We start from the raw sequence: 10546 nt of genomic DNA, 5'->3' as shown, positions 1-10546 counted from the left end.
TGGAGCTCAGTAGCTCGGCAGGAAGAATGGAGGGTGGGCTGAGACCAGTCTATGCTTACCTGACTACCGTATAGGTAAGGAGAAACAAGCGTGCTGAGGAATACCCAGTTACACTGGAACATCAGACAAAGCAAAACCTTTATTTTTAACATGAGTAGGTCCCATCAGGTGTTTGAGATATTTTTATACCAAGAAATAGAATGATTATCTTTTTCTGTACCTCAGTCAGCCAGGCATTCTGAATTTTATGTGGGGAGACCAGCTCCTTCCAAAAGCGCTCACTCCTCTGTACCCACCAGGACTCCCTTCAAGAGGCACTCAGCAAAGTTTTAACTTCTGCTTTCTTACTGACCTAACACGTAAGGGGAAAGCCCCAACCTACATCCATCCACAGCCAGGTCTCCAGGCTAGATACAGCCCTGTCCTTCCATCCCAGCCACCAGAAATGTCTGAGAAGGACCAGCTCCAACCATCCAAGCTCCAAATGCCCCACAAAACATGCAATAGGCAAGTGGACACGGAGAGAGTGGATGAGAAAGGGAGAGACCAATGGCCGCAGAACCTGCCAACACAACAGCAGTTCGTCTCGCGCCAGTTCCCAGAGCTCAGCTTCCGCCTACATTTCCCCTCACTCTCACTCCAGCGGTCACAGCTGGGGAAGGAAGCCACCTTGTGCAAGTCTAAGATCCTCCGAAGACCACGATGTCACTGCTGCCGTTTCTGTTGTCCTTGGTGTTGGAAGGTGAGTGGGCCCAAGGCCGGAGTGACCCAAGTTGGGGCTGGGGCTACAGGTCAAGCCTGCCTTCCTCAGGGTCTCAAGGTCAGAACAGAGACTACTTCCTCCTGGTGAAGAGGACTGTGAAGGTACAGGAGGGTCTGTGTGTTGTCGTGTCCTGCTCTTTCTTCTCCCCTGAGAGCCGCTGGCACGACACTGCCCCAGCGTATGGCTACTGGTTCAAAGTCACCGGAAGTTCATCATCTAAATTTCTAGTGGCCACAAATGACAAAGATAAAATAGAAACAATAGAACCAGAGACCCAGGGGAGATTCCAGCTCTTGGGGGGTGTCCGGGAAAAGAACTGTTCCTTGATGATCAAAGATGTGCACCAGAGAGACTCCTCGGTCTATTTCTTCCGGATGGAGAGAGGAGCTGAGAAATTCAGTTTTCGGGATGGATTCTTTCTGCTGGTGGAAGGTAAGAGTTGTGGGCATAGCAGGGACCTCTTGTCTCTCACTGGGGGAGGAACAGTGGGAGATAAACCATGAAGCAAAGAAAGTCACTTCTAGGGAGGGGCAGTTGAAGCCACAGGATTGGCATCTTCTCCCTTAGCCCTGACTCACAAGCCGGATGTCTTCATTCCTGAGATCCTGGAGCCTGGGCAGCCAGCCACAGCTGTCTGCTTGTTTCACTGGGCCTTTGAGCAATGCCCAGCTCCTTCTTTCTCCTGGATGGGGGCTGCCATCTCCTCCCAAGAAACCAGACCACACACCTCCCCTTACTCGGTGCTCAGCTTTACTCCAGGACCTCAGCACCATGACACTGAGCTCATATGTCAGGTGGACTTGCCTAGAAAGACCCTACGGAGAACAGTCCAACTAAGCGTGGCCTGTGAGTATATGGTGCTTTGGACTGTTCGCAGTCCTGGTGGGGGGAGGTAGAGAATCCCCCAACTCCATGCTCAGGGGAGTTCACGGAGGTACTGGAGATATGACTCCGCTGGTACATTGCTTGACTAGCATGCACAAGGTGCACAGGGTCCTGTGTCCCATCCCCAGCACTACACAGATGACAGGTGATGGTACACATCTGTATTCTAGCACTAGAGGACCAGGATTTTCAGGCCACCATCCTTGCCTACATAGCACATATACATACTAGAATATATGAGATCTTGTCTCAAAGGAGGAAGAGGGTTTCTGGGAGATGGCTCAGCTGATAAGTAGTTTGACACACAAGTGTGTGAAATGGACTCTCAGAACCTGCATAGAAACTGGTCAGGCTTGGTGGCCCACTGGTAACCTCATTGCTTTGAGTCAGAGAGAGACAAGTGAGCTCCAAGGCAAGTTGGCTAACTAAATTGGCTACCCAACTGGCTACCTGAGTTCAATGAAAGGCATTGCCTCAGTAAACAATGTGAACACCGATGCTTCAGAAAGGTGCCTTATATCAACACCTGGCTTCCTCCTACATGTATGTGCACACATGTGCACCTATATACACATGCATGTTCACCACATATACATACATTCTAAAGAAGTAGAGGAAGGTACCCCATCCTTGGTGTGCCTGTATCCTGCAAAGCAATGGTTGGTTGCTTTGCTTCATTTCTGGTTGGTCACTTGCCTTCCCTGGCATGGTGGTGCTTTTCTTTCCTTGAGGGAACTTCTCATGAGGAATAAAACATTCCCCCTCTGAAGATGACTCATAATGTTCTCCCAGATGCCCCCAGAGATCTTGCTATCAGCATTTTCCGTGACAACGTGTCAGGTACGAGGGTCTCCTGGGGTGGTGTAAGGTCGGAAATGAAAAGTCTGGAGTGGGGGAGGAGAGAGTGGGCAGGCCAAACTCTTCCTGCTGCCTGCCCATGCCCTGTGTCCTACTCCCTTACCCTTTCCTTATCCCTACCTTTCTGTACCTCTTTATCTCTGTCTCTGTGTCTCTCTGTCCATTTCTGTCTTTGTGTCTCTTTCTTTCTATGTCTGTACCCATCTCTCTATTTCTGTCTTCACCCTTCTTTATCTCGTTCACTGTCTCTATTTCCTCCTCTCTCTGTGTGTCTCTTTGGGCTCAGAGTTACATGGAAATACCTCACATCTGGAAGTTCAGCAAGACCAGTCTCTGCGCCTCCTCTGTGCTGCCGACAGCCACCCTCCTGCCACGCTGAGTTGGAGCCTGGAGGGCCGAATCCTCTCTCGGTCCAGCCCTGTGAGCTCCAGAACCCTGGGCCTGGAGCTGCCCCGGGTGAAAGTTGGGGACTCTGGACACTACACCTGCCAAGCAGAGAATAGGCGGGGTTCCCAGCGACATACCCTGGAGATCTCTGTGCTATGTGAGTGTGATCCACCACAGGCTCCCAGCTCTGAGGAGGGAAAGGAAGTGGGAGAGGGTTGGGGAACAGGAGGCATATAGCAGACAGCTTGGGTTGGGAACCCAGTGAGTGAGTGACTCACCCACCCCCAGCTTCCACTTCTGGGAGAGATGCTATACCCAGAGAGAAGGCCCTGGCCTGCCTGGAGCCAGTTCTCTGTCTTCATTGCAGATCCCCCAGAGGACCTGAGAGTGACTGCTTCTCAAGCAAACAGGACAGGTAGAAAGGACGGGCAGAGGAAGCTGGACATCTGGGTGGGGATTGGAGGCGTCCCAGTTGATGGGCCTCATGGTGACTCTGCCTCCTGTCCTTCCCAGTATTGGAAATCCTCAGGAACGGCACCTCCCTCCCGGTCCTGGAGGGCCAAAGCCTGTGTCTAGTCTGTGTCACCCATAGCAACCCCCCAGCCAATCTGAGCTGGACCGGGGTGGCACAGACTCTGATCCTGGCCCAGTCTTCAGAGCCTGGGAAGCTGGAGCTGCCTCTGGTCCAGAAGGAACATGAAGGAGAATTCACCTGTGCTGCACAGAACCCACTGGGTGCTCAGCGCATCTCTCTGAGCCTCTCTGTGCACTGTGAGTGGGGAAAGGGAAACCTGGGACCTGTGATGAGGGGCCCCCTGCTGATCCTTCTCTTCCTTCTCCACAGCCCCCCCACAGATGCCCAGACCATCCTGCTCCTGGGAAGCTGAGGGTCTCCACTGCAGCTGCTCCTCCAGAGCCTGGCCCGCCCCCTCGCTGCGCTGGCGACTGGGGGAGGGGCTGCTGGAGGGGAACGGCAGCAATGGCTCCTTCCAGGTCACCTCCAGCTCCACAGGACCATGGGGCAACAGTTCCCTGAGCCTCCGTGGGGTGCTCTGGTCCAGCCTCTCGCTCAGCTGTGAGGCCTGGAACAGCCATGGGGCCCGGAGTGCCTCTGTTCTGCTACTGCCTGGTGAGGGCCCTTTGGGACTGAGCTCTTCTAAGGAGGGCCTGAGTGGGCTCCGTGGTTGGAGCAAAGCCTGAGAGGATATGGATCCATGAGCTAAGTGTGGGTAGAGAGGAAGGGGGGTTAAGGCCTGACACCCAGTCCAGGACGCAGTCATGTTTTCTAGAAGGGAATAGGAAAGAATCTTGGCCATGGTGTGCAGCAGGAACTGGAGTCCGAAATGCCCACTGTTGTGTGTAAGAGCGCATACATGGTGATGACATACATGGCTCATTCTTCTGTAGGCAAGGAGAGTCCCACGGCCTTCTCCAAGGGAGCACTCTTGGGCTTTGGCGTTGCAGCTCTCATTGCCCTCGGCCTCGTTATGATCATGTGAGTTGGAAGGAGTTGTTGGGCGTGGGAACTGGGATCTGGGCTTCCAGGGAGAGGGCAGATGGAACAGTATATGTAGAGGCCATTTCCTCAGCGTGAAGACCCTACAGAAGAAAGGATCACAAGAGGAAACCTCAAGACCCAAGATCTCCCGGGGCAGCACAATCCTGGAGTACATCAACGTGGTCCCGAAGCCCAGGTCCCTGGTGAGTTCCAGTCGTGCTTTCTACGTCAGCATTCCCTGCTACTTCTGCACACATCCCTTCCCTTCCCTTCCTACACCTTTGCCTCAGAGACATGAAGCATCCAAGATTAGAGCCAAACCCTGCTTCCCTCTGCGCCGTCACATCTTCCTCTGCTTCCAAGTCTGAGGAACAGAACACGGATTCTCTCCATAGGTGGCTTACATTTCTTTCATTATCGTCGCCACCAAGGGCTAACTAACTATGTTTAACCACTAATTTGTAGTTACTGTGCTGGGGATAGAACCCAGAGATGTGCACGCCTAGCACTCTCACCCTTCACGAGGGGATTCTAGGCAGGTACTCTCCCGCTGAGCAACATTTCCTGCACCTCTTTGATGGATGCCAGACAAGTGCTGTACCACTGAGTGGCATCCTCAGCCCTACCCAACAATTAGTAATGTCCTTGTGATATGGTACATCCTACTGATTAAATACGGGACTCAAAGTAGGCTGCCTAGCCGGGCGGTGGTGGCGCACGCCTTTAATCCCAGCACTCGGGAGGCAGAGGCAGGTGAATCTCTGTGAGTTCGAGACCAGCCTGGTCTACAAGAGCTAGTTCTAGGACAGGCACCAAAAACTACAGAGAAACCCTGTCTCGAAAATCAAAAAAAAAAAAAAAAAAGAGAGAGAGAAGAAAAAAAAAGAAAGAAAAAGTAGGCTGCAAAGGCTCCTATTCCCCCTGCGCCCTCTATTTTTTTTTAATCATCATCTTAGGCAGTCACTGTATTTCTCTGTGCCTCAACTATAATATTGGGATAATAGTGGTGCCTACCTCCTGGGAATATGTGTGTGTGTATACATGTATATATACACCCATATGTATACACATACACACACACACACACATATATTGCATCTGTAAAATATTCAGAGGAGTTTGTGACCCTTATTGGGTTTTCAGTAAACACTAGGTACAACTATGAGGTCACAGCTACCTGGTGAGGCTTAAATGAACATCCATGTCTCCAGCTTCTTCCCTGCATTCCAGACCCTTATCCAACCTGCCGGACAGCATCTACACTCAGACATCAGTGGGAATTTCTTATCTGAGCCCAGGCAAAATCAACTTCTGAGTGGTTTTCCCTCTATGCCCTCCCTTTGCTTCTCTCTCTCAGCAAATGTCAGCAGCTTTTCTCAAGCAAGCTAAAGCCTTTGCATAATCGTTCACTCCTGTTCCCCACAACTGACCTATCACCAAACCCTCTTCAGAATCCCCCCAAATCGCTTCATCCTAGTCTTCGCTCAACATCACAGCTTTCTTCATGACCTCCTCTGATTCTGTCCTTGTCCTTTCTGCACGTGGCATTCTGTAGAAACCACGCCGGCATACCTTTCCTCTGGAATGCTACTCAGACAGAAAAAAGAACAAACTCTTGATGCATAAGACAAATCACATAAATGAAAGTCTCTGAATGTTACACATCACACGATTCCATTTATATCTCACTGACAAGGTTACAAAAATCACAGAGCTAAAAGGCTGGAAATGAAGCTCAGGTGGCAGAGTGCTCTCCTAGCATGCAGAAATCCCCAGCCCCGCATGAAAGTGCACACAGTGGTGCCTGACAAATACTAGTGGAGGCAGGGGTTAGGAAGTAAAAAGTCATCTTTGGCTATATATAAAATTCAGAGTCAACCTGAACTACATGACACAGATCGTAGGTGAATAAATGCTTGTGGTTAGGGAAAAAGCATCCCCTAACTCTGCAGGACAGGAAGGGGGTTGCTCCTTGATGATCCAGGTCCTGAATCTTGGCTGTGGTGGTCACATGTGTCTACCTCTACTAGTATGATGGGAATAGTCTGGACCTGGGCTTATTCACATAGGGAGCAGCCTTGAGGCCAGGCAGATTCCTGCACCCCGAGCATACTCAGAGAAGAACACACTTCTGAGTAAGTTCAGTTCAGGAACGCAACCCTGGGCATGCCCAGCTAAGGCAACAGTCCTGAGTACTAAGGAGCACCCCCCCACCCCCGCTCAGTTTAAGGTTTCAAGAAGAAAACCTGACAGAAATGCCTCTGGGCATGCTCAGACTTGCCTATAAAAATTGATAGGAGCACTTTGAAGGGGGGCTAGTATAGGAGTCTCCCCTAGAAGGCAGGTAACGACGTTGTACACTGTATAGAAATCGGCATCCTTCTGTGAATACTGCACCCCTGGAACACTGGGGTAAGGGCACAGCGTTCTCTGTGCCACTTCTGTGACTGTGGCCCAAGCTGGCCTCAAGTTTCCTCCAGAGTCAAGGATTTTCCTGAGCAGCCAAGGACAACTTTGAACCTCTGATCCTCCTGCCTCCACTCTCAGAGTGCTGTCATAGCCAGCATGTGCCACCATGCTTGATCTATGTGGCGCCAGGGGTGGACTCCGGGGCTCTGTGCACACTAGGCAAGCACTCTACCCTAAGCTACATCATTGACTCCACTTTTGGCACTTTTGTAACTCTTTGATCATTCCAAAATGGAAAGTTGAAAAAGTCACAAATCAAAACACCTCAATTCCTACTAAACCTGCCATTGATCACTTCTTTGAATTTCCAAAGTCATCTCCAGGGACTTTGAGGTAGAGAGCTTTGCCTAGTTTTACAAGACTGACTATGTAGCCACAGAGGCCATACTGCTTTTTTAATTTTTCAAATTTTAATCTTTATTTAGTATTCTTTATCAGCATTCTTATCGGGGAATGTGCATGCACGATGTAGTGCACATGTTAGGTCAGAGGCCAACTTTCGGGAGTCAGCTCTATCTTTTAATTTCAGGCTCCAGGGATGGAACTCAAGTCTTCCAGCTTGCACCCCAAGCATGTTTCCTCACCACGACATCCCTTCATCTCCCACCTTGTTCTTCCTTAAGCACAGCCCCCAGACCCTGTTCAGATACTTGAATCTGTTGTTGCCTTCCTTCAAAGTTTTTCACAGAAACTGCATGGTTCCTGACTTCATTTAATACTCTTTACTTGATAATCATCCCATCAAAGATGTCCAGAATGACCTATTCACTTATTATTGACATTTGTATATATCAACTGTGTCTATTTATAAGTACAATGTGCCACTATACTCAGACAGTGCAGTGATCAAATTGGGGCAATTAACATATGCTCTCTACCTCAGAGTTATTTCTTTGTGGTAAAACTATTTTGTCTATAGCAATGACTCTCCTTTTAATTTAGTTTGTTTAAGTTTTTTTTTTCTCCCTGTGTAGTTCTCACTGACCTGGAACTCACTATGTAGATCAGGCTGGCCTCGAGCTCTTAGAGATCTGAATGCCTCTGCTACCTGAGTGCTGGGATTAAAGGCGTGTGCTACCACACTCAGCTTTATGTTTTATTTTTACTCCTAATTGTGGTGTGTGTGTGTGGTGTGGTATGTGCGTGCGGTGTGTATGTGGTATGTGTGTATGTGGTGTGTGTTATGGTATGTGTGTGTGTGGTATGTGTGTGGTGTGTGTTATGGTGTGTGTGTGTGTGGTGTGTGTTATGGTGTGTTGTGTTGTGTGTATAGTGTGTGTGGTGTGTATGTGGTGTGTGTGTGCAGTGCATGTGTGGTATGTGTGTGGCATGTGTGTATGCTGTGTGGTATGGTATGTGTGTGTGGTATGTGTGTGGCATGTGTGTATGCTGTGTGGTATGGTACGTGTGTGTGGTATGTGTGTGTGTGGTGTGTGTTATGGTGTGTATGTGTAGTGTGTATTATGGTGTGTTGTGTTGTGTGTGTGTGGTGTGTATGTGGTGTGTGTGTGCAGTGCGTGTGTGGTATGTATGTGGCATGTGTGTATGGTGTGTGGTATGGTATGTGTGTGGTATGTGTGTGTGGTGTGTGTGTGGTATGTGTGTTATGGTGTGTGTGGTGTGTGTGTGTAGTATGTGTGTGGTGTGGTGTGTGTATGTATGTGTGGGAAGTTCTTGTAGGGGCTAGAAGAGGGCTCAGAGTCCCTGAAGTTGCAGGTGACTAGGATCTGCCAGGAGATGGTGCTGATGAGCAGACTTAGATCTTCTGGAAATTCAGCAGGGGCTCTGAACTGCTGACCTGTCGCTCCAGCCCCACCTCAGGCTTTCTCTTCAGAGCACTCAGCGCTTGCCATTTCTACATTTCTGTGTGTGTTCCTTGCTAGAGCCCCAGTTCTCAAGTCAGTGCCTGGCACACGCCAGGTGCACAACTGTGAGCTGAGTGAGTGAAAGGTTTGCTGTCCCCTCAGGATCAGGATTGGAAGGCCAAACCCGACACCCCTCCCAGGATCCCGTCGCAGGACACTCACTCCCCTGAGTCAAAGAAGAGACAGAAGGAGCCTCCGTTCACTTCTCCTGGCTGCCCGGACCCCAAGTCATCCTCTGAGGCCCCGGTCTCTGAGAACAACCCAGAAGAACTCCATTATGCTGCTCTCAACTTCCCCCGCCTTAGACTGTGGGAGACCCAGAATCCCCAAGACACGGATTACGCTGAAGTCAGATTCCACTGAGATTGTTCTGGACTTGAGAACTGAGATCTCCTACAGGGAAAATAGTAGATCAGTAAAGAGGACCCCCAAAGAAATGCAGTTTCTTTTCTCAAAAAAAAATCCTCAGGAGGTAGGTACAGTGCTTGCCACCAAGCCCGGATCCACATGGTGGAAGGAACCTTCCACAAGCTGTCCTCTGACGGCCCACGTGCCTCCCAGTGAGTCAGAGGACAGCTCGGAGGAGTCAGCGCTGGTGAATTCTGAGGTTTGAACCTAGGCCTCTGGACCTGGTAGCAGGTATCCTAACCTGCTAAGCCATCTAACTGACCCAGGAAAGAGATTTAAGAGAAGAGGCCTGGATAAGTCATTAGCAAAATAAAGCTTTCTTGTGCTTGCTATCTTGAATGTTGTGGGCGCTAATGGGCTGGCTGGAGAAGGACTCTGGCCACCCTTCAGATTCAGGCTGGGTCTCCTGACTCCCAGTGTTCACCCCCACTTACACTCATTAACACAACACTGCTGGTCCCGAGAGTTCTGGGAAACAACGCCTCTCCCTCAAGTCCTAAGTCATTGTTGCGGAAGTCACGGAAGTCACAAGTCACGACCTTAACACAGGTATTTTGAAATAACTGACCTCTACCCAAGTTGTTGCCTTAGCAACAAGGGGCCTATAAGATCCAAGGCCAAAGGAGCATTCAAGGGTGGCTTCAGAGTTGCACTGACTGTAATAAGATTGCCCATCCTTTATGTTGTTTGTGGACACCACCCTGCTTTCTCTGGAGGGCTCTCTAGTGTCCACCCCCCAACCTGCCACACTCACCCACTCCAGGCTCTATCTGGGTCCCCTTCCACTCCCATTTTATACGAATGTTTGTATGCGTGTGGGTGCATGTGTGTGAATACATTTGTATATGTGCATGTTCACATGGAATGTGATGTCAGGGATAATATCCATCACTCCTTTACCTTATTCAGTGAGTCAGAGTGGAGTGGTTGGGGTGAGAATGTTTCCCATTGGTTCATATGTTTGAATACTTGGTTCCAAGTTGGTGGAACTTCTTGGGAAGCATTAGGCAATGTGGTCTAACAATCCTGTACAAAGCATATTTACAGAAATGGGGTGACTTGCCCCCGATCCTGTCAGCACTGAGACAGAACAGCTGGCATCCCCAAACAAGAAACCTAAGAAGTATCAACATCCAAAGAATTTTAGAGGGAAGTATTTGAGGGAAAAAAATGGGGTTTCCAGAAATGATCGCATCTGTCCTATGCATGATTGAGAAAATGACACTAAAGTCACCAAGACAATCATCAATATTACGAGAGAGGAGAGTGTGCAGGTAGCGTGGTCCCAGCAATATCCTACTGCCCCGAAGTCCACTGGTCCTTGCCAGTTGCGATCGTCTCTGTGGGCTTTTCCTCATCTGGAGACCTGCTGGACAAGCACTCATGCACTGGTCTGAAGCAGCGGCAGGGCTC

General features: G+C 49.8%; 1 protein-coding gene across 3 annotated transcripts; it reads left to right on the top strand.

Moving 5' to 3' along the window:
- The first annotated feature begins 702 nt into the window (after nucleotides 1–702).
- Siglec10 (sialic acid binding Ig like lectin 10) lies at nucleotides 703–9414 on the top strand. Of its 3 annotated transcripts, none has more exons than XM_057756369.1 (11): nucleotides 703–742; nucleotides 812–1195; nucleotides 1331–1609; nucleotides 2441–2488; nucleotides 2793–3050; nucleotides 3261–3308; nucleotides 3407–3664; nucleotides 3738–4022; nucleotides 4301–4388; nucleotides 4483–4594; nucleotides 8828–9414. In XM_057756369.1, exons 1-11 carry the CDS (start codon nucleotides 703–705, stop codon nucleotides 9086–9088), a joined length of 2061 nt encoding a protein of 686 aa, XP_057612352.1. In that variant the 3' UTR covers nucleotides 9089–9414. The 3 variants fall into 3 exon arrangements, with proteins under 3 accessions (XP_057612352.1, XP_057612353.1, XP_057612354.1); XM_057756370.1 differs by having other exon boundaries at nucleotides 2441–2496; nucleotides 2795–3050; XM_057756371.1 differs by lacking the exon at nucleotides 3261–3308 and having other exon boundaries at nucleotides 2441–2496; nucleotides 2795–3050.
- The last annotated feature ends 1132 nt before the right edge of the window (nucleotides 9415–10546 follow it).

The sequence above is a fragment of the Chionomys nivalis genome, chromosome 23 (genome assembly GCF_950005125.1).
Source record: "Chionomys nivalis chromosome 23, mChiNiv1.1, whole genome shotgun sequence".
NCBI lineage: Eukaryota > Metazoa > Chordata > Mammalia > Rodentia > Cricetidae > Chionomys > Chionomys nivalis.
The sequence above is the reverse complement of the archived record's forward strand: the minus strand, read 5'-3'. Positions and strand labels throughout refer to the sequence as shown.